Source organism: Pseudorca crassidens, chromosome 12, assembly GCF_039906515.1.
Source record: "Pseudorca crassidens isolate mPseCra1 chromosome 12, mPseCra1.hap1, whole genome shotgun sequence".
NCBI classification, from domain to species: domain Eukaryota; kingdom Metazoa; phylum Chordata; class Mammalia; order Artiodactyla; family Delphinidae; genus Pseudorca; species Pseudorca crassidens.
In genome coordinates this window covers 1,405,398-1,429,243 of record NC_090307.1, presented here as the reverse complement: position 1 = coordinate 1,429,243, position 23,846 = coordinate 1,405,398, and the positions used below count along the sequence as shown (strand labels likewise).

At 46.9% G+C, this 23,846-nt stretch overlaps 1 protein-coding gene across 5 annotated transcripts in view; it reads left to right on the top strand.

Annotated features, from left to right (window-relative positions):
- The window catches only part of ATP9B (ATPase phospholipid transporting 9B (putative)), a 217,405-nt gene that overhangs the window by 160,582 nt on the left and 32,977 nt on the right, over positions 1–23,846 (top strand). For all 5 annotated transcript variants that reach the window (XR_010932969.1, XM_067698791.1, XM_067698793.1 and 2 more), the window contains exons 14-15: positions 9,856–9,968; positions 13,216–13,461. Coding sequence is in view for 4 of the 5 variants with exons in the window: in XM_067698791.1 (XP_067554892.1) it covers positions 9,856–9,968; positions 13,216–13,461 (359 nt within the window). In the remaining variant the exon portion in view is untranslated. The remainder of the gene's footprint in view (positions 1–9,855; positions 9,969–13,215; positions 13,462–23,846) is intronic.

Here is a 23,846-nt window from a genome sequence, read left to right as displayed (position 1 = left end):
TCAAAGTTAAACTGCATTTCTCTGTACCAGCAACAATTGGGACACTTAATTCTAGAGATGCCAATTAGAATAGCAACAAAAAAGTATAAAGTAATTAGAAATAAATTTTAACAAGAAATGGGTAAGAACCATGCGGATGTATGTTTTTAAATTTTAAAAGACCTTTTACAGAGACCTAATTCAATGGGTGGACACCCTGTTCTCGTGAGTAGGACACCTTAATGCAATGAACGTGTCATTCCTCCTGCATTAAAAATCTGACGTGTCTGCAAGTACAGGACGAATGGGGAGGTCCTACTCACTGTTGGTGGGAGCGGCACGTGGCACACTGCCTTGTAAAGCGGGTCTTGGGCATTTCGGCCCAGTGTCTGTTCCCTAAAGAAGCATCTGCACCAGGAGATGTACCAGGATGTTCACAGCGATGTTCTGGCCACAAGAACAAACGGTCGGATGTGACACAGAGAAAGTCACCACCAGGACAACGGCACACTGTGGCATGTCCTTACAAAACACACAGCAGTGACACGGAGTGCAGGCGTTTACCTCCGCATGGACGGGCGCCGCGGGGAAACGCTGAGCAGGGGAAGGGTTGGGGGCAGGGATGCCGGATGCAGCCCTGGGCTCATCCTCGGGCCTGGGCCCCACCAGCTGCCTTTCCTACCACCTTCCAGAGGCCTCCTGCGGGCACCTCCTGCACCATTCCTGAGCTTGCGGTCGTGCTTATCCGGGGGAAGCAGGTCTGGTCTGGACCAGAAGTCCTCTTGTGGACATTTTAAATCTGCCTGTAATGGTCCTAGAGTGATATTGACCTATTATTTCATCTTAATTTACAAACAGAAAGCACATGCCTGAGAACACACAGTAAACGCAAGGCTCTGTGTCTCTGGCTGTTTGATATCAGTAAGTAAAGGTTTTGTGACATTATTTGTCCTTAAAAGGCTAACTTTTATTTTGCATTTTAAACTATAATTGGTTTATTGTTCTGTAGCTCCTCCATTTTTCTTTGTTGAATTGGAGTTACTTTCAGGGTAAGGATAAGTGGTTTTTGCCCAGTCATAAAGACAAAGTCTCATTTTTCCCACATTTCACTCTGCTGCTTTTAAAAGGCAAGAACATCGCTTCTTAAGGTTTTAGCTTAATAAATAATCGTGGTTCCTGAGATTTTTTTTAAAAATCACAGAAAAATTATATAAAATTTATTAGAGAAAATATTTTGCATTTCATTTTCTAAAAGGCCTTTTTATGCTAGAAGTCATCTGTTCTGATGTTGAAGCCATGCAGAGGTTTTTTTAAATTTTTTGGTCTAGAATTTTTTTCAGGCCCTTTTCAGTAATCCCAAGGTGAACGCCATCTGTGGAGCACCTCCTGTCGGTGTCAGAGGCAGGGGAGGAAGGCAGTCTGCAAACATCTCAGTGGCCCAAGCGTCAGCCAAGAAGGTTAGGAATGAGCTGTTGGCAGGAGCCTTCCGTGGCTCCCGAAACTGTGAGGTGGTCCTTCGTGTGGCTGTAAATTGGGTTTGTGCTTCATCGATAAGCTTTCTGACGAGAAGCGTTCATCACAGTGTCTCTTATTTGCCACAGCAGAATAGAAAATGAAGTATCCCAGTAATTGCATTCTAGTTTCCTTCTCGTGGACAAGAAAGCGATGTGCTATAATTAGATTTGATTGGAGTGCACGTTTCCGGTAAGATCTGAAATTAATGATGTTGCTATAGTGACACATCTGCGGCCACCAGTGCGTGAAACATAAAGTAATTCATTCGACAGGAGTAGACATCTGTCAACTGCCAGGATGCAGAGCGTATTGACACTGACCAGAAATACTAGGCGTTATGTGCTCAATGCGCAAACGATGCTGAACCCGGAGGACAGATCGTTTGCGCTGAACCTGCCGGGAGGACCTCCACCTCCTCCCTGGCTACCACGACAATGCCATTGTTTGAGAACAATGCTGCCGAGGATTCATAAATTTTAAAACTTGACTCAGGTGCAGCCTATTAAAGCCATATATTAATTCCTTTGTTAGTTTTTATCTTCGTGTAGAACAAAGCCATTCCTGAAACACCCACGGAAACAACAGGTTTCCGGACGCATTTTAATTATAGCATCCATTACCCAACACGCCACGTTGTTTAGACTGGAATCACGTGTGAGTTTCATAGGACGGCATCGTGTTGGGGAAGCGCTGTTTCCATGGTTTCCAAGGGCACCAGAGCACGTGTGTGCCAATCAGTGCACACACACGCAGCGGAGCGTGTGCTGATGTCCTTCGACCGGAGGACCACTGCGGCCTCTCCTGCCTAGTGGCCACGACTGGGGCCTCACTTACGACGGGCGTGCACAGTCTCACTGATGCAGCTGTTTGCTGATGCAGGTGCCGGGATGTGAGGGAGTCTGACGTTTGGGGTGGTGGGCCAGTCGAGGTAGCACACACATACAGATGCCAGCCGTTCAGGGCTCGTGGTCTTTTGAGAAAGCCTCACATACAGCAAAGAGAATATGTGACTCCGCATCAAAGAATGTCGAATAATTTTTAAACGGATGCGTATTCTGCAGTCTGGTAAATTAGTCACCACTTTTTAGAACTTTTGTTTCCATTCCTGCACCATAAGGTCTAAGCAACCGTGTGTCAATACAGCCATTGACCGTGTGTGCTTGTCACTTTGCTTGACCAGAATCTTTGCAGAAAGACCTGCCCGGTGCAGGTGGGTCACTGTCCCGCAGCCGCTCCTCTGCGGCCTGCAGAATATTGGTCTCAGGCCAGATCACAGCCCAGGAAGGTTTGACCAGAAAGCTTTGTGTCTGCTTCTCCGACGCCTCCTCTGCATGGCTGTGAGTCACATCTGTCGCCACCCGGAGAATGGTGCCCGCAGGACTTTTTCTTTGGAAACGGATTTTCTTTTTGCCTGCTTAGCTCATTGTAGCCCCAAAAACTGCTTTGTTAAAGAGCCACAGCTTTTTTTTTTCCCCCAGGAATCACAAACAAACCTTTTGTCACATTTTCTGTCCACAGGGAATCATGAAAATATTTAAGATAAGACTTGAAAAATCATTCTGCATTGCTGACTCTTTAGTAACCAGTAGAATCTTATACTTACCTGCTGTCAGGAGGGCACAGAAAGCCCGAGACTAGCACTGACCTTCCCGCTCAGCACTTTGCAGAGTCAGCTGCAGAGTAAAAACACCACTGAAATTTTAAAAATATTTTGATGATTCATCTTAATATGTTAAGTAATTACATGTGTCACATGAAGGACTGTCTGCATAAATATTACAGTTTCTTCAACCCAACAGGATGTGAGTACATCTACTCAAGTGGCAAAATAACTAACATTTTATTATTCATTTGATGAGGAGTGCTAGTCATTTGTTCAAATGTGTCAGTTCTAAGTCATCGAAAACATGATTTATTAGCAACTTAGATACTTTGGAAGATGCCACAGTCATCACTACACAGCGTTGGATTCAAGTGACAGAAGTGAGGCTGTGTCGCCCTTAGTGTTTGGTGTAGCTTCTGAGTTTCCAGTGTCTGGTCTCCGCACACCCCCGCCCAGCCCACATCGGCCAACTTCCCCATCCTCGCCTTCCCCGCCTCCCAGCCCTGGTAACCCCTAATTTCCTTTCTACCTCAATAGATCTGCCTGCTCTGGACATTTCACAGAAATGGAACCATACAATACGTGGCCTTTTCTGACCAGCTTCTTTCACTCAGCATAACATTTTCAAGGTTCATCCGTGTTGTAGCCTGTGTCAGTAATTGCTTCCTTTTCATTCCAGAGTAACATTCTGTTGCACAGATACACCACATTTTATTTATCGATTTATCAGTTGATGGACATTAGAGAGTTGTTTCTGTTTTCTTGTCTATGATGAGTGACACTGCTGTGAACATTCAAGGTCCCAGCCAAGGCAGTTAGGCAAGAAGAAGAAAAAGACATCCATGTTGTGCAGGAGAGCAGAACTATCTATTTGTGTGGGACACGGTCTTCGTGTAGACAATCCTAAGGAATCCCCTAAAAATCTACTAGAACAAGGTCAACAAACAGAAAAGAATTTTATTTCTATACACTAGCAATAAACTATCCAAAAAGAGAAGTAAAAAAACAATTCCATTGACAGTAGCACCAAAAGATAAAATCAGTACTTCATAGTATTAAAATGGAAACAGTGTTTCCCAACTTGATCTGCAGACTCTACACAATCCCTATTAAAATCCCAGCTGCCTTCTTCACAGAAATTGACAAGGTGATCTTAAAATTCATACGGAAATATAAGGGACCCAGTGTAGCTGAAACAGTCTTGGAAAAGGAACAGAGTTGGAGGACTCACCAGTTCCTCATTTCAAAATGTACTACAGAGCTACAGTGATCCAGACGCCATGGTGCTGCTGGGAGGGTAGGCATCAGGGCCGAGGGGACAGAAGTGAGAGTCTGGGAGAAAATCTAACACTTACAGTCAGTTATTTTCAGCAGAGTGCCAAGATACTTAATGGGGAAGAGTAGTCCTTTTAACAAACGGTGCTGGGAAAACTGCATATCCACACACCGTGTACAAAAGTTAGCTCCACATGGATCAGAGACATAAATGTAAGCACTAAAATGTCATCTTTTTAACTTGCTCAGTTTTCAGAAGCCATTCTGAATTTGTTTTCTATTTCATTCTCCCCAACTCCATTAAGCAACTGAATAAAGGACTGTCAGGTATCTACTCAAACAGAAAGCTTTTAAACATAACCCAGAAGGAGAAAGCAATAGTTCAAACCTGGGCTTCAGTTACCTTTTAAATTATTTTAAACTATACGTGTAAGTGCAACAATACATTCAGCATGTTAGCGTCTGCTCGCACGTGTCTGTGGTGGCTCTCCGCCTGCCCTGTTTCCAGGGGATCTTCGTCCGTACGTGGAATTACTCTCGCGATTTCTCTGACTGGTAGGAAGTAACAAGCCAGGTGACGCAGCACAGTCGGCGCTGGAGCCTTAGCGCTTGCAGTACAGCTAATCAAGGAGTTGAAGCAGCAGCCACTCTACGGCCCCAGATTCCCCGCCTAGAAGTCGTCTGTGAATGGAGCGACTGGAACCACGTGGCTTTGGCTGTGGAAAATACCTGTCACTCGCGTGGCTGCAGCGCTCGGGAGTGTCAGATTTCTGCCTTCAGCGACCTCTGGGGGTCTGATTCAGGTGCATGCCACTTTAAACCCAGGACGGATTTACGGGCCTGGGGACTGACCACCTGCGGGGGGCGGCGGGGAGGTGTCGTGCCCCTGGCAGAGAACCGCCCCCTCCGTCCACCCCGCGTGCGTAGTGGGCTCCAGAGCCATCTCTGCAGCCTCTGTCCAGCGCCGTCACAGCAAATCCCGGGCCTAGAGGAAACGCGCGAATCAGCCCCAGGGCCAACAAGCCACTAAGTGCAGACTGTGGGCAACTGAGGCCCTCGGGGAGTTTCTGAGGACAGAGCTGGGGGTCAGGCTTGGGAGACCTCACCAGGTCCATATTCAAACCACAGTATAAAAGCCCGACACACAGGAGACAAGACAGCTGGGAGTCAGGACCGGCCTGCCGTGTGATGTGGAGAGGTTAGGGTCATTTCTGGTGTGATGGCGTTGGGGTTGTGTTTATTTTAAGAGCTCTTCTTTTATTCGTAACACGGACGTGCTCGTGGATGAGGTGGTATGTTTCTGATTGGCTCCAGCTGTGACGGGGCAGTGGCTGGGGCCCTCGGGGACCCTTGTGGAAGGGATGATGGTGCCGGGCCTGTCGTGACGCTGCTCTGTCCACTTGTGTGTGTGCGGTGCTCCCGTCAACAAGTGCAGAAGGTGGAAAGGAAGATAACATTCCTGACCTCCAGTCCCTGGCATTCCATGTTCCTCAAACTTGTAGTTGAAATTTCCTGCGCGTTTTGCTTTACTCCGGCTGTCGGTGTGCACTTGCACACACACAGAAGAAAGGGAGTGTCCAGGGTGCGTTTCCACATGTTTCCAGGAAGGAGGGGTGGTCGACAGGGAGGCCTCCACATCCACGTTTTTCACTGCGAATCAGCTCCCCTACTCAGTAGAGCAGCAGGCACGCCTTGGCTGCTGGAGTAGAACTGGCCCATAATCACATTTGTAACTGTCAGGTCATTCACTTCGGCGGGAGAACCTTTTGTTTTCAATTCCTCCAGGAGAGCTGTGTGAATATTAACATCAGATTAAAAGCTTCATCTCAGAAACTTTGTGAAGTTTTTCCTGTTCCTCCTTGGCCCCCGTGTGTACCTGTAATCGTTCAGACGGAAGAGAGAAACAGAAAGAAACGGCTCGCTCTCGGGTCGGCAAGTGGGAGGAAGGTCTCTGGTAAGAGCGCAGACTGCGGAGAAGAAGTGTAACGTGTGTTCGTTCTTTCAACTAGAATGTGTCTTATGGAAAAGCACATTTACCTTACTTTTTGCCATCATTTCAGTGATATCCCTACTAGCTGTTATTTTTTAAACTGGGGAACGATAATTACATAGCGATCCTCTAGCGTTTCTTGTAGCCAGAGCCCAGGCATGTCCCCTGGCGGCTTCCGCTGCAGGAAGTACGCAGCTCAGGAGCGGTCCCTGCGCTCGGCCGCCAGGTCCTGGCCGCACACATGCGGTCCCACAGCCCGGCCGTTCCTTCCAGCGCTGCTGTGAGAGTCAGGGAAGATCACTGTGAAAGTAGCTGCTGCCGTTTACTGTGTGCGTGCTGGGTCAGGGGTAGATGTCCAAGGTGAGCGTGTGGCACGCTCCAGCTGGAGGGCCCAGCCACTCGGCAGGCCGGACGGCGTGTCCCAGGAGGGGGCCTCGCGGGCGTCACACGAGCAGTAGCGTGCGTCGCCGAGTCCGCTCACACGATCGCTGACACGCACAGCGTTATTCCTCCCAAACACCTCTCGCTTCCTCAAGTGGGTTTCACGGTGTGAGATAGAAGGTTCGTTCTGTGCACCTCTGTCGTGAATTTTCTTCCAAAAGTTGTAGTTGTGGTATGATGAATACGAGATCGTTCACGTTATGTAAGTGTGTTTCGCTTTAATGTTGTGATTATTTTTCTTGACAGTTTTCACTCCCACCCAGACCTCGGCACACGCCAGCCGCCCTGCACCTCGTCACCAGCACGGGGACCAGTCCCTCTCACGCGGCCAGGTGTCCAGCACGAAACCAGAACCCAGAGGCACGACATGCGTCGTGATCTTGGGGATCGGGCACATCCGTGCTCCGCTTTCCCTCAGCTCCCCCGCCAGCCCCTCGCCTGCGTCCTCGCCGTCCTCGTGGGTGGCTGCATGGGTGCCTTCCTGCAGCCCCTCTTCCTGGCCGTCAGGTTCCCCTCAGCCTTTGTGTCTCAGGCACTTTATATGCTTATTTATTCTTCGCCATATCCATGCGGGACCGGTGGTAATTTCTCTGGTTTGCAGACAAGCACTGAGGCCTGAGAGCTTAAAGCATCTCCGTGAGGCCCACCAAAACCCAGCATGGAGTGAGGCCTCATGAGGGTTCTTTAGCCCAACGAATGACTGAATTCCAAGTTCACTAGAGACGTGTGGGGATGTGAGAGCTGCTGGTGTGTCTGGAGAATGGCGGCCATGTTCCAAGGCCGGGTGAACTGTGGCCTGTTTATCTAGGGTCTTTCTTACCTGTACGAGGTGGTTTTAAAAACCTAGAGAAATAACAGTTCATTCTTGGTGGGAGCTGTACAGGTGTTTGTTGTAATGTTCTTTAACTTTGCTGCACAGATTAAGTTATTAGTAATAAAAAGTCAGGTTAAAAGAAGTGTCGTTAACCACAGTCCTGTTTATAAACTGTTTAGCGTGTGCGCCTACTTACCATCCCCACCGTAAGCTATTGCCTCACGTTCAAGGTATATCAGAGAAAAAAAGTCTATATGAAATTCTTCAGTTATGTCAGTTAATCTGATACGTAAACTATTTTTAATTTAAATAATGTATTTGATCATTTCTCAGAGAACTGTCCATTTGGGCGCATGTAATAGAGGTAAACTTCATACTTACTCTAATAGGAATCAGTGTAAAATTTCATTATCTTTTGACCATAGGTCAAAATGATAGAACTGTTGTTTTCATATCAAATCTTTGAAATAAAGCATTTATAGAACTTCCTTATTTCATTTGGAGGCTGAATTGTTGCTAACTATATTATTTAATATACCCTAGTATTTAAGTTAGTTATTCTTTATTTAATTAGGATGGCATAACCAGCAAAAACCCTTTAAACTGCACTTCTCATGTAATTTTGATTCTGTTAATCAAAGAACCGTAGGAGCCATTTATTAAAGGGGCTACATAGAATTTTGTAAAAGGCAGAATTTATGAAACTGACAAGCGTCCCTGACAGTAGCTGCTCTTTGGAATTTATGAAACCCTGGATAATATGTTATATACACTCTTTAGGGAGTGTTTGCTAAAACAATCTCTAAATAGTCATTGTAAATTATAGATTTTCCCTTTATTTTAAAATAACCTCTGAGTGCTGGGGGGTGTCCTGTCAAATGAGCTGTTTTGCTTTGAACACTAGTCCTAAGTAATGGGCGCGGAGTCACAGGTAGATATGAAATCAGTTTGTATTATATTTTCAACATTGTGTGGGCCAAAGAAAACAAAAATTAGTTACTGTGGTGTCTCATAGACACGTAAAAGGTCCGACTTTTACTGTGACCGCGTGGCTCTCTGTTCATATTCACACCCTTAACTACGTCAGTGCCCGTGGGTGACCCTTCTCTGTGCTTTGAAACAAGTGCAGAAATCCCGGGGACAGGGTTGGGGGGGACAGCTCGTAGCACGCGGTGCCGGGGTTTACAGGGAGTTCTCCCTGCACCACAGCGTGTGGCTCTCCTTCTGTAAAACCAGAGCAGCCGAGGCTGTGTGCGCGTATGCTTTCATATTAAGTGCTGGATGCACGGTGTTTAGGGTCTCCTGTCAGGGTCACAAGATCAATAACACTGGGAACTTATGCGCCACTTTTTTTTTTTTTTTTTTGGCGGTACGCGGGCCCCTCACGGTTGTGGCCTCTCCCGCTGCGGAGCACAGGCTCTGGACGCGCAGGCTCAGCGGCCATGGCTCACGGGCCCAGCCGCTCCGCGGCATGTGGGATCTTCCTGGACCGGGGCACGAACCCGCGTCCCCTGCATCGGCAGGCGGACTCTCAACCACTGCGCCACCAGGGAAGCCCTTATGTGCCACTTTTAATGGAAGTTCACCAAGTTTTTGAAATACACGGCATTACCTCTGCTGCCCCTCTGTTCATTGCTGTTACTTCACTGCATTTGGTTGTATATCTTTTGAATGGAAGCTGAAACCTAAAACTGACCTGCCCGGGTTGGTGGGCAGTGCCAGGGCAGATGCAGAGGGCCCGCACCGGGGCTCACAGGCTAGAGACCAGCTGGAGAGAAAACGCCTCTCCTTCCTCACCTCCTCTCCGTACGACACACGTGGATGCCAAGGCCTAAATGCATTGTTTCTGTTCAACGAAAAATACTTAATTTTTCGAAATAGACTTAATTTGAAACGGACCGACGCACTGGTCTCTCAGGCAGCGTTCTAGGGTGTAGTTACAAAGAGAGTGACTCAGAACTGGAAGACAGAGTCCAGACCTTCTCCACAGAACCAGAACGCTTGCCGTTACTAAAAGTTACTGAAAGGGGAACCTGACGTTCCAGGAAGAAAGCTCTGGTCCTCACTAGTGAAATGAAAGCATAGTGCAGGTGACGCTGGAGGACACTTTGTGTGGCTGAGCAGCGTGTTCACAGGTGCAGAGCGCATCCAGCCCTGGGCGTGGGGCGTGTGGGGTGCGGCCTCGATCTGCCTGATGGGCCACCCGAGTTGACGGTGTCCTTGCTGCTTCTGTCCTAGGAACCCTCACCCGGAACGAGATGGTATTTAAGCGGCTGCATCTGGGCACCGTGTCTTACGGGACGGACACGATGGATGAGATCCAGAACCAGCTCATGAATTCCTACTCACAGGTGAGCCGGTTCAGTCCTGCAGGGGATCTTCTGGCAAAAGTACCCGGTGCTGCTGAGTGACACGGAGCCTGTTACCTGCTTGACCTGCAGCGTGGCACCTTCTCTGATGATGCTGAGGCATTACTCATGATTCGTTTATAAATCAAGAAACAGATTTTGGACTAATTTTAAATTAAAATTTCTATATTGTGTAACCGTAGGCTTAACGACCTTAAATTGTTTATACTTATTAAATTTTCTTAGTGGATTATTTATATAAATCACTCAGTAAACATAGTATTTTTAAGAGTATCGAGTGGAATCCTGCGTCAGATATGTTTCTTAACAATCCCTCTGTTTTTCCTCATAATTAATAAGGCTTTCTCATATTTTTTAAAGGTACATATTTTTAACCTTTCCAGTAAACAAAAGTAGGAACCGTAATTTTTCTGCCCTTCAACTTCCACGATTATCAGCGCGCAGCTGATCCTGTTTCATCATAGCCATTGTCCTTCAGATTGTTATTTTGAGGTGAAACTTGAATATAATATCACATTAGTTCATCTGTAAATATGTAGTCGGTATCTCTCATCGATAAGGACAGGGGTTTTTTGTTGTTGTTTTTTTTTGTTTTTTTAAGACAAAACCTCAATCTTGTCTTTTTCACCGGAGCGTCTACAGGAAGAGGAATTGTTTCTTTCACGTGAGGGCGCAGCCTGGTGGTTACAGCATCCGTTCTCTGCCAGGGCGTCTGGGCTGGGATCCTCCCAACCTTTCAGGCTCCCGACGTTAGGTGTGTCAGGTCCGCTGGGTGCCCAGGTCAGGCGAAGACCATGGAGCGGTGAGGACATAAGCCACCTTCCAGTTTATTTTCGGCTGTGTGGTTTCCACGGCCCTTTCCCAAGTAGGGCTTGTGTTTCAGTCACTGGGTTTCTTCTTACCCATTGTATAACTTGCAGTCACTGATTCGGTGTCATCAAACCCAGCCATCCCAGGGCATCGATTCAGGACCACTTCCTGAGGCCTTTTCTCTCCTGAGAAGGTGAGCGAGGTGTGTGGGGTTGGCACGCACAGAGCACTCACGGGCTGTGATGTCTCCCTGCTGCCACCAGGCTCCCTGGGCTGCACCAGCGCCCTCACCTGCCGAGGCCGGCAGGTTCTTGTTTGCAGGCCTTTGTTTCCCACTTGATTTCACGAAGACTGGACTGAATTACCCTTGCCCTCTGCACTTCTTCCTTGTATGCTGTCAGCTTTATATTCAGTTTTGTGAAAACCGTCTCTTTTTTCTGTAATGTGCACCAGTCTGGCATGTACTTTACCTTTGAGATGCTGTCAAATGAAAACAATCTTATGTGAGTATGTATTTATTATATGTGTGGTCATACGTGCCCAGAAGCACACATACGTGCATGAACACTTAAAACCAAGCATTTTATTAATTTGGATGTCATTCGTTTTAATACAGAGTATTTTGTAACCTAGAATATTTATTAATAGAATACTTTAAAGGGGAAGGAATACGACTTCCCTTCTTGTAATCTATGTCTAGATTAAATAGTACCAGGTAACATCTGTTTTAAAAAATATGAATTTATATTACCCATGAATATGATTTTAGTAATTCCAAATAAGTTATTTTACTAGAAAAAACATTAAAAGCAGAAAAGATGAGTCATATAAATACAGCGAATATAACTCCCTCTAAGAATTTAAAAATCTTTTTACCAAAAGCTGTGTGTTGGTTAGCTAGGCAGACAGTCCTTTCACGCGAAACTGATTTTATTCCTTACGGTTCATGTTTAAGATGATAATTGTCTGCTAGGTCCACAGTAACGTAACACAGATCTTGTGTAACCCGATCATGTTTACCCACTGGAAGCATTTGGTGATGAGGACATGGTCGTGAATGGAATTTGTGTGGAGTGAAACAATACAGCCGTCAGTAAACACGGCACATTCAGCGGGAAGAGGCCGCTGCATTGCTCGGCTGCGCTAGCGGCGGGGCAGGCAGGACGCAGGCGTGGGTCGGAGGCGCGGGCTGGAAGGGGCACCAGCTGAGCAGAGGAGCTGCCCCTCATTAGCCGGCACTGTGATTTGATGGGCTCTGCACAGCTGCCCAGAAGCAGGGGCCTAGCTTTCTAAGGGTTGTCGGGAGCTCCCCTGAGGTCTGAAGTGTCTGATGGGCCTGGGGGTTGGGGTCCTCCCAGGCCCTCCCCCACCAGGTGAACGCCAGCGGAGACATCTGTCCAGAGCTGTCAGGCACATCCGGAGGAGTGGGTCGTGGCTTCAAGGGAACAGTATTGAAATATGACGGGAGGGTTGCTTTTCCTCCCACAGTGGTGATTGTTGTATCTGATGATTATTATCTACAAACCAGACACTCTAACTTCAGAGACTGTTGCAAAGCTGGATGAGTTCATAGTATTAAGGGAACGTTCATAATCATGTTTTCCTGCTTTTAGCTTTATACTTTTTTTTTTAATAAATGCTTGTTTTTTTGGTTTTTATTTATTTATTTTTGGCTGCGTTGGGTCTTCGTTGCTGTGCGCGGGCTTTCTCTAGTTGCAGCGAGTGGGGGCTGCTCGTCATTGCGGTGCGCAGGCTTCTCATTGTGGTGGCTTCTCTTATTGCAGAGCACGGGCTCTAGGCGCACAGGTTCAGTAGTTGTGGCTTGCGGGCTCAGTAGTTGTGGCATGTGGGCTTAGCAGTTGTGGCACGCGGGCTTCAGTAGTTGTGGCTCGCGGGCTCTAGAGCGTAGGCTCAGTGGTTGTGGCGCATGGGCTTAGTTGCTCCGTGGCATGTGGGATCTTCCCAGACCAGGGCTCGAACCCGTGCCCCTGCATTGGCAAGCAGGTTCTTAACCACTGTACCACCAGGGAAGCCCAGCTGTATACCATTTTATGCCCAGCAGTTTTTAAAGAGAAATTTTGTGAGTATCCTATTCCATTCTGGTTTTAACTTTGCTTTTAGAAAGGACTTAGCAAATTCATGCCATGGTTACAGTGAATCTACTCAAAGGAGATGGTGAGATTTTGAGTATTATAGCAAATATTTTGGTTACTCGACGACTGGGAAATGTCAAAGCACTTTGTAGTACAAGGATAAAAGGGTAACTTGTCACCCCAGTGGGGCGCATGGCAGAGGTAATCGTCTCGAGCTGGTCTACTTACTCCTGGCTAAGGCTAAGCAGCCCATCAAAGTCATGCGTGTTACTCATCCCAGCATCGGCTCTGCTGTCTCTAATTCTTTGGCGTGCTGTGTTTGACAGACGCAGTCTCAGACCAGTGGAAACAACGCCAGTTCAACACCCCCAAGAAAAGCCCAGTCCTCAGCGCCCAAGGTCAGGAAAAGCGTGAGCAGCCGGGTCCACGAGGCCGTGAAGGCTGTCGCCCTGTGTCACAATGTGACCCCCGTGTACGAGGCCCGCGGCGCAGCCGGGGAGACCGAGTTCGCCGAGGCCGACCAGGATTTCAGCGACGACAACCGCACCTACCAGGCCTCCAGCCCCGATGAGGTCAGTCGGGCCGAGCGGCCCATTCCCGACGGGTCCTCGGGGTGCAGACGGCGCCTCTCCGAGGGCTCATCAGGCTCCGGGCCTGAGGAGTTTCTTGGGGGGTGAGGAGGGGGCTTGACGGTGGCTTTCAGTGCGGGCGTTCGCCACAGGCCAGAAATCTGGCCAGCTCCCTCCTGGTGGGACCCCTGCCCTGACCCAGGCCTTGCGTTGTTGTGCCCACACGTCCCAGAACAGCCTCGAGTCAGTTCCAGGAAAGCCGTGAGCGGACTCAGGGAGCTTACTGACTCCGTAAGGTCTGCAGGCTGCACCCTCCCGTGTCCTCTTCTCTCCAGGTGAATCTTCAGATTTGCACGTTAAATTTCCAGTTATTTTTGCCAGAATTTAGATACGATGTATGTGTTTCAAAACAGAATTAGGATGTAAATAATTTCAAAAATCTACAGAAGACAGAAATGGTAATATCTTAAGTGTGATAAATGAGTCATTTCTGACTTTACATCAGTCATTCTTTGATTTTTAGGTTGATAAAAATTATTATTAAATTAATTTGTCCACTTCCTGTACAATCTTAGTGTACTTTTTTTTTTTTTTTTTCCAATACGCGGGCCTCTCACTGTTGTGGCCTCTCCCGTTGCGGAGCACAGGCTCCGGACGCGCAGGCTCAGCAGCCATGGCTCACGGGCCCAACCGCTCTGCGGCATGTGGGATCTTCCCGGACCGGGGCACGAACCCGTGTGCCCTGCATCGGCAGGCGGACTCTCAACCACTGCGCCACCAGGGAAGCCCCCTTAGTGTACTTTATGTATAGTTTTCTCATCTACCCTTTGTACTCAGGGTTCTGATAATTCTGTAAAGTCATCAGACTTCTTCAAATAGCTTGTAAAACTGGATCATATAAGTAAGTAACCTCTCAAAAAATGCCTTCAATCAAAGGTTTTAAGAACTCTGACCTAATGTCTTCAAGAGAGGACCCTGCCGATCCCATTAACAAGTTTATTTCCAAAGAGAAGGGTCCTTCCTCCCTGACAGCACTCCCGCAACCCCTGGCTCTGTGTCCAGGAGGGGCCCCTCTGCTGCCCACGGGCAGGCTCCTCTGTGCTGTGCAGCCTTCCTGCTTGGCAACAGCCGGCGGTGTCCCTCCTCTGGTTTCCATGACAGTACTCTCGTTCCCAAAAGTGCCCGCACGGCCTCGTCTGCAGACCCCTGGGGGCTACAGGTGGACCACCGGCACGGGTTCTTAACCCTGTCTACACATCCCGTGGACTACTAGCTTTGTTTTGTTTTTTTCATACTTGCCGTTCTCTATACACATCCTCAGTTCTAGAAGTGCTGATTTTCCAGCAGGCCTGGTGGGACTGACGTTTCTCCATTCTGAAAATCCAGTAAGTTGCACCCACAACTGAGAACCACTGAGTCTTGTAAATCTTTCCTTTTGACGTGCTTTCAGGATATGAGGTGAGGCCCAGTGCTGTCAGCAGCGCCCCTGACAGTCTCAGGGTGCAGAGCGCAGGGGCCCAGCTACGGCATTCTCGCTCCCTAATGATAAACCCTGAGTGCACCAGCAGGCTCAGGGCATTTACCAGCTCCTAACACAGCTTTATTGTTCGAGAGCAAATTTACTTTTGAAGCTTTAGTCGCATAGGTATTTCCTTTTCTTTTTTAATTGAAGTAGAGCTGATGTACAATGTCATGTAAGTTACAGGTGTACAGGATAGTTAGTGATTCACAATTTTTAAAGGTTATACTCCTTTTATAGTTATTGTAAGAGATTGGCTGGGTTTCTTCCCTAGTGGCGCAGTGGTTAAGAATCCACCTGCCAATGCAGGGGACACGGGTTCGAGCCCTGCTCTGGGAAGATCCCACATGCCTCAGAGCCTCTAAGCCCGTGCGCCACAACTACTGAGCCTGTGCTCTAGAGCCCATGAGCCACAACTACTGAGCCCACGCACCACAACTACTGAAGCCCGCGTGCCTACAGCCCATGCTCTGCAACAAGAGAAGCCACCACAACGAGAAGCCCATGCACCGCAACGAAGAGTAGCCCCTGCTCGCCGCAACTAGAGAAAGCCCGTGTGCAGCAAGGAAGACCCAGTGCAGCCAAAAATAGATAAATAAATAAAAGATTATTTTTTAAAAAAGATTGGCTGTATTCCCCGTGGTGTACAATATATCCTTGTAGCTTATTTTATACATGATATTTTGTACCTCTTACTCCCCTCCCCCATCTTGTCATCCCCTATCCCTCCCCACACTGGTAACCACTAGTTTGTTCTCTATATCTGTGAGTCTGTTTTTTGTTATATTTCCTAGTTTGTTGTATTCTTTAGATTTCCCACGTATAAGTGGTATCATAACAGTATTTGTCTTTCTCAGTCTGACTTATTTCACTTAGCATAACACCCTCCAAGTCCATCCACGTTGCTGCAAATGGCAAAATTTTATTCTTTTTTTATGGCTGCATAGTATCCCATTGTATATATATACCACATCTTCTTTATCCATTCTTTATCCTGCTGATGGACACTTAGGTTGCTTCCATATCTTGGCAATTGTAAATAATGCTGCTACAAACATTGGGGTGTATGTATCTTTTTGAATTGGTGTCTTCGTTTTTTTCAGATATATAGCCAGGAGTGAAATTGCTGGGTCATATGGTAGTTCTATTCTTAGTTTTCTGAGGAACCTCCATACTGTTTTCCACAGTGGCTGCACCAATTTACACTCCCGCCAACAGTGCACAAGAGTTCCCCTTTCTCCACATCCTTGCCAACGTTTGTTATTTCTTGTCTTTTTGATGATAGCCATTCCGACCGCTGTGAGGTGTTGTCTGATCGTGGTTTTGATTGGCATTTCTCTAATAATTAGCGATGTTGAGCATCTTTTCATGTGCCTGTTGGCCATCTGTATGTCTCCTTTGGAGAAATGTCTGTTCAGGTCTTCTGCCCATTTTTTAATCAGGTTGTTTGTCTTTTGATGTGGAGTTGTATGAGCTGTTTATATGTTTTGGATGTTAACTCCTTATCGGTCGTATCACTTGCAAATATTTTCTCCCATTCAATAGCTTGTTTCGTTTTGCTGATGGTTTCCTTTGCTGTGCAAAAACTTTTAAGCTTAATTAGGTCCCATTTGTTTATTTTTCCTCTCAATTCCTTTGCTTTAGGAGACATCTAAAAAAATACTGCTACGATTTGTGTCAGAGAGAGTTCTGCCTATGCTTTCTTCTAGGAGTTTTATGGTTTTTGGTCTTACATTTAGGTCTTTAATCAGTTTGAGTTTCTTTTTTGTATGTGGTGTTAGAGAATGTTCTAATTTCATTCTTTTGCATGCAGCTGTCCAGTTTTCCCAGCACCACCTTTGTTTTGTCAATTTAGAAATTATAACATGTTGTTAGTCATGTCAGAGCTTATAGGTGGTGAAAAAACAGCCAAAAAGATGAAAGTTTGGTTTTTTTTCAACATGGAAAGCTGAGAACATTCCCACTTGGTCCTTCATCTCCACTGAAACTCAGCGTTTCCTCTTTTCTCTGTGGTTGTCACCACTGCTGTGACCTCGGGGTCACGCCTCCAGTCTTGGTGCCCAGAGTTAGGAGGCAAGGGCACCTGCCTTGAGGACATCTCTCCAGGCCCAGCCCCCTGGCGCCACACCGCAGGACCGGCCTCCCTCCCCCAGTTCACTCTCCAGGGCTCCTGCGCGCAGCTGTGCCACTGTCCCTGGCACTCTCTTGCTGGCAGCCGTCTGCTCCAGAGCCCGTGGTGCCTGCCCCGTGCCTGACACCTTCCCGCTCTACGAAGTGGGCCTGGGCCTCATGGTGATTTCCAGATATGAGGCCCTCAAGTCTGGCCGCTCGCGTGGTGCCCACAGGCCTGACCTCTGCCCCGGCCTGTGTCCAGTTCTGCCCGATGCCAACACTCGTCTTGGTCTCGAGCAGCTAGTGGGCTGGGTGCACCCCTATGACGGGGGTGACGGGGACGTTCTGTTTTCCAAGCACTGTTTATTATTTGAAGCGGTTACAGTAAACTTAACTGCTTTTATAATGAGTCAGAATTTTGGTATTCAACCAGAAAGAATGAAAAAGCTGAAGGAAAAGCAGCAGCTCTGCACCTGATCTCAAGTGACTATGGCCCTCGCCAGCTTTGCCCTCCCAATGCCCTCTGACTTTTCGTCCACGCTGTGTGACGTGTCCCAGCCACGCGGTGCTTCTGTCATGTGCAGAGTCTGTGCTTTCATTCCGTCTTCTGGGACCTGGGCTCTGTGCATCGTGGCAGACGGAACCCCAGGCCTGGGAGGTGGTGGGACGGCACTGCTGATCCGATTGGAGCGGGGCCGGAAGGTGTGGTGGTGACCTGAGATAAACCTCATCGACACGGGGCCTCGGTACCGCATCCCCGTCACTGCATCCCCAGCTGGTCCGGGAGGAGCTGTCCCTGTGATTTAGCCGGGTGGTGTCTCGGAGTTAGATGCTTTTCCTTTTTGTGAGACACCATGCCTCTCTTCCCAGGAAGCGTTAGGAGAGCCCGTGGAAACTGGGGCTGCCTGCGGTGTGGTCAGTTGCTGAGTCGCTCCACAGGGTAGCTTAGTCACTGTACAGAGGGGAAAGCAGGGGGTGTGGAAGCACCCCGCTGTCTTCAGGGCGCATATTCCAGGCGCCACGTCCCAGGTCAGTTACGCGGTGGGCGGGAGCTCAAGGTCCCCTTCATCATCACCACTGCTCTGTTTTATAGATTATGTTAACCAATAGGTGTGTGAGAATCTCTCTGCAGCCACAGCTCAGTATGACTTTTGGAATCGTGTGTGTGTACCAGATGTTTTTACTGGGTGACGGGGAACCTAGGAGGACGTGCACAGCTCAGTGGTCCCAGCAGATGTGGCGGCCTCGGCTGATGGGGTGGGTGGTTAGGATGCACAGGAGCTGCACCTGTCATCCTGCCGCGCCCTGTCGGCCTTGAGACAGGTACCGGGTCCCGGTGACGCTCTTCGAGAGGACATGCACCACCGCTTTTTCTTACAAAGGAAGGGTTAAGCACATTGTTTTTCATAGTCTAGCATTCTAGAGATTCTCTCAAGTTCCACGTGATTACATACTGGAACGTGTGCTTGTCCCGTCCTGAGCATGGGGAACTTAGACCACAGATGTTTCCCAAGGAAAATTTTATTGGAAGTTTCAAAAATCCTGTATTACGTATTTACCTTATTACCTCCCAAAAGTAAATAAAAATTTTGTTGAAAATACCTGGGATTTTTTTATCTTTAGGTTTTTATGTTACAACACTTTTGAAATCTTAAAGCAGGACTTCACAGTAGAGAGGGTTTCACTGATTCCAAGATTCCCAGAACTAGATAGAAACTGCTAATCTTATGTTTAAATTTTTACTTCAAACTTTCTTCCCACTTTGGAAATTGGACCATGATTAAAAGTGCAAAGCATTAAATAGCCTTTAAGAAATCCCTAACACGTGCTTTACATCTAAAAATGAAAAGACTCAACTTCATCATAATTTTTAAAGCACTCTGTCGATGCAGTGTTTGCAGGTCCCCAGAGCCCGAGGAAAATCATCTGAACGGTTCATTATTTCGCTTATTGAACTTCGCTGCGTTAGGTTGACGGATAATGGCGGTGTTTCCCAATCACCAGAGTACTGTTTTAAAAGCATTTTTTATTGAATAAAGTGCTTAGAATATTGCACCCTGGAGCTTTTTTCAGGGAAATGGCTCGGTTGATGTTCTCTGTTTGCCCTCAGCCTTGACCTATCCCAACGTGTACGGTTAATAAGCAGCCTATTCCGTTTAGGAGACTTAACTGGCTTTGCACACTCTGCAGCAACACTATTCTCTTATTTTCCCTGTTTGCTTATGGCTCTTGTGTCATCTCATCTTAGTTTTCAGAAAGAATGTGACTTATTGAGTAGAACGTGCTGGTTTTTGAGTCTCTGATCTTGCAGCAATTCTTCATTTTCACTTTCCTGAAAACAGAGAGGCTCTCCTACCTTACCCTGCGTGTGCACAAATGCATTTTATTATACAGATACTGGAATTCTGGGGAATTGAAGCTGGTAAAGGCTTTCTGAGGCGTGGTCACTGGGCACTTTGCAGTGACGTGTGTGTTCGGAGCTGTCACCTGCAGTGGGTGCTGGAGCGTCAGAGCGGGAGGGGTGATTTCGGATTCAGAACCTGCAGCCTACTTAGGCCCCGGTCGCTGTTTCTTTTGATAAGTGATCAATATTTCATTTTCTCCAAGAGCGTAGAAAGTTTCACTTGCCTGTCACTTTGCAGCCTCAGCATAGCAGACTCCAGCTTAGCAAACTTTAAATGTTCCTGGAAATTCCTGGACAAAGTTAAAATCCAGCCCTCGTGAGCTGTGTGTCCAGTGCAGCTTCAGGAAGCTGAGACGGAGGCAGCATCACCAGCAGGCACCACCGAGTCAGCTCAGGGGCAGCACCTCGGGCGAGCTAGGCCAGTGCGATGCAACCCCAAGACCCCTGCCCACCCCTGTTGGTTCCGAAAGATTGATTGGCCGTGATTTTCAGTGACTCTTAAGCCTGTAAACTTGCTGTCTGTTGGTAACATCCTTTCTCCTCTGTGGCCATGTCCCTCACATATGTAATTTCTATATTAAGTATTATTTCAAGGTGTAGGTATCATCTGCTCATGTGGACATTTGTGTGCAAGAATCAGCTAAAGTTTATGACAAACCATGAGTGGATGACTTAAAAACAGAAGCGCGTCCCACCCTTAACAGCACTGCTTTTGATTTGCTCTAATGTATGCAGTGTGCTGTGGATTTAAATTCACTTTATCATGTCTGCTTATTGAAGCAGGACTCGCTGTGGTGTGGCGTCAGCATGTCTGTGGGGAGCAGGTCCCTGTCTGCGACGTGAGCCCCCGTCCGTGACCTTCAGGAGCGGGACAGCACGCGAACCACACGGCCTGCCATGAGTATTGACTGGCAGCTTTTCCAGGCGATCAGGTTCACGTTATGTTCATAATTCTATTAAATTATAACAGTGATGGTAGTACCACAATTGAAAATGAAGACATGTCAGTGATCGAATTATGATTTATAAAGTACACGGTAAAAAATATGTCCCTGGGGGCTTCCCTGGTGGCGCAGTGGTTGAGAGTCCGCCTGCCGATGCAGGGGACACGGGTTCGTGCCCCGGTCCGGGAAGATCCCACATGCCGCGGAGCGGCTGGGCCCGTGAGCCATAGCCGCTGAGCCTGCGCGTCCAGAGCCTGTGCTCCGCAATGGGAGAGGCCACAACAGTGAGAGGCCTGCGTACCGCAAAAAATAATAATAATAATAAATGTGTCCCTGGAGTAAAGCTGGCAGCTATGCGGGTGTAATTGCTAATATGGTAAAGGAAACTTCTCCCAAGCTTTTCAAGAATGATAGCACAGGGCTTCCCTGGTGGCGCAGTGCTTAAGAATCCGCCTGCCAATGCAGGGGACACAGGTTTGAGCCCTCATCCGGGAAGATCCCACATGCCGCGGAACAACTAAGCCCGGGCACCACAACTATGGAGCCTGCGCTCTAGAGCCCACAAGCCACAGCTGCTAAGGCCTGTGTGCCTAGAGCCTGTGCTCTGCAAGGAGAGAGGCCACCGCAATGGGAGGCCCGTGCACCGCAACGAAGAGCAGCCCCTGCTCGCCACAACTAGAGAGGGCTCACGCGCAGCAGCGGAGACCAACGCGGCAAAAACTGAATAAAAAAATAAATGTAAAAAGGGAGAAAAAAGGAAACTTTGATTAAAAAAAGAATGATAGAACAGAAATTTCTGAATAATGGAATTGTAGAGAAAATTAATAATAAAATCTTGCCCTGCACGAGTTACTTAGCATGGAGAAGTGTGAAAGCATAAACCAATTGCCTGTGACAGCAATTACCCAAGTGTGTTGCTGACGTGGCCTCTGGATGAGATTTAGCTTAGGCTCCCACTTAGATATGTAATTTTTACACTCACATTTTAATTATTTTGACCTTTGTATTATTGTCAATAATCACATTGTTAGAAATGTCTTAAAGCTAAGTTAGAGAAATAGTCATTCTTACATGGCCTGTACCACCACTGAAGGCATCCAAAGGAAACAGGAAGAGGTGGCACCTCCTCTGCCCCTTCCACTGGGAGGGCCACACCAATGGGGAAAGCAAGCAGCAGTGTGTTAACTGCTCCTGAGATGAATTCTGAGTCAGAGACCTAAAAATTCCACCTGCCCCCAGCAGCTTTCTTGTTCTGTTAGAAGGACCCCATGTAGCGGCAATCTGACCCAATACGGGGATAACATCCCAAGAGGGACCGTGGTCAGGGGAAGCCAGTGGTCAGAAGCAGCCTCCATGCGAACACCGAGAGTCTCCCGCTAAGACACCACCTCCCGGGAGCCGTCAGCAGATGGAAACTCCACCTCCACCGGCTTATGTGTTAGGCAGTGCCTTGCAAATCAAACCGGGGCTGTGCACTGGTAAAAAGAAACGAAACAAATGAGGTTGGCGTCCAACTAAAACGTTTAGAAGAAAAAGGCAAGACCAAAGGAAAGTAAGAGAAAGAAAAGATAAAGGAAAACGTAAAAGTTGGATATATACTGATTGAATATACTGATTGAGTCCTGCTTCAATAAGCAGACACGATAAAGTGAATTTAAATCCACAGCACACTGCATACATTAGAGTAAATCAAAAGCAGTGCTGTTAAGGGTGGGACGCGCTTCTGTTTTTAAGTCATCCACTCGTGGTTTGTCATAAACTTTAGCTGATTCTTGCACACAAATGTCCACATGAGCAGATGATACTTATACTGATTGAATAAGCAGTAAATTCAAAAGCTGATCCTTTGAAAAGTAAATAAAATGGAAAAACTGTGGGCAAAAATAGTAAATAATACAAAACAGTGAATGCAGACTAAGAATACACACATAAAATTACACATATGAAGAGTGTATAATAGATGAGCTTAAATTTTTATGAGAGTATATTAAAACACAGCCCAAATGCTATTATTTTTGAAAACCTCATTAAATAACCATGTTCAGGAAAAATATATATTAGCAAAATGGCATCTAAAGAACAGCATAAAACCTCGGTAGACCAGAAAAGAGGAAGAAACAAAACTGTCTCTTGTTTTAATAGGTGATATGATTGTCTCCATATAAAATCCCAAAGGCTCTACCAAAACTTTAACTCTCTACTAAGATTTAATAAGTGAGTTTACCAAAGTTGCACATTATGATAGCCACATACACAAATCACTCATGCTTGTGTGCACTAGCAATGAGCAATTAGAAACCGACATTTAAAAATGTACCATTTCTAAAGCACCAAAAAACCCATGAGATGCTTAAGGCTATATCTAACGAAGTAGGTGTAGGATTTGTGTGCTGGGAAGTGTAAGACAACGAAGAAAACTCAAGGACAGTCTATATATGAGAACCATATTGTGCACGTGGATTGGAAGACTTTCTGTTACCAAGATGTCAGTTTGTTACCAAGATGTCAGTTGATTTTTTATACAGATGCCAAGGAAATCCAATGCAGAAAGGATGATTATTTAAATAAATGGGACCCAGAACATATTTTTTAAACATCTTTATTGGAGTATAGTTGCTTTACAATGGTGTGTTAGTTTCTGCTTTATAACAAAGTGAATCAGTTATACATAGACATATGTTCCCATATCCCCTCCCTCTTGCATCTCCCTCCCTCCCACCCTCCCTATCCCACCCCTCCAGGCGGTCACAAAGCACCGAGCTGATCTCCCTGTGCTATGCGGCTGCTTCCCACTAGCTATCTACCTTACGTTTGGTAGTGTACATATGTCCATGCCACTCTCTCACTTTGTCACAGCTTACCCTTCCCCCTCCCCGTATCCTCAAGTCCATTCCCTAGTAGGTCTGCGTCTTTATTCCCGTCTTGCCCCTAGGTTTTTCATGACCATTTTTTTTCTTTTTAGATGCCATATATATGTGTTAGCATATGGTATTTGTTTTTCTCTTTCTGACTTACTTCGCTCTGTATGACAGACTCTAGGTCCATCCACCTCACTACAAATAACTCAGTTTTGTTTCTTTGTATGGCTGAGTAATATTCCATTGTATATATGTGCCACATCTTTTCCCATTCGTCTGTCCATGGACACTTAGGTTGCTTCCATGTCCTGGCTATTGTAAGTAGAGCTGCAATGAGCATTGTGACTCTTTTTGAATTATGGTTTTCTCAGGGTATATGCCCAGTAGTGGGATTGCTGGGTCGTATGGTAGTTCTCTTTTTAGTTTTTTAAGGAACCCCCATACTGTTCTCCACAGTGGCTGTATCAATTTACATTCCCACCAGGAGTGCAAGAGGGTTCCCTTTTCTCCACACCCTCTCCAGCATTTACTGTTTGTAGATTTTTTCATGA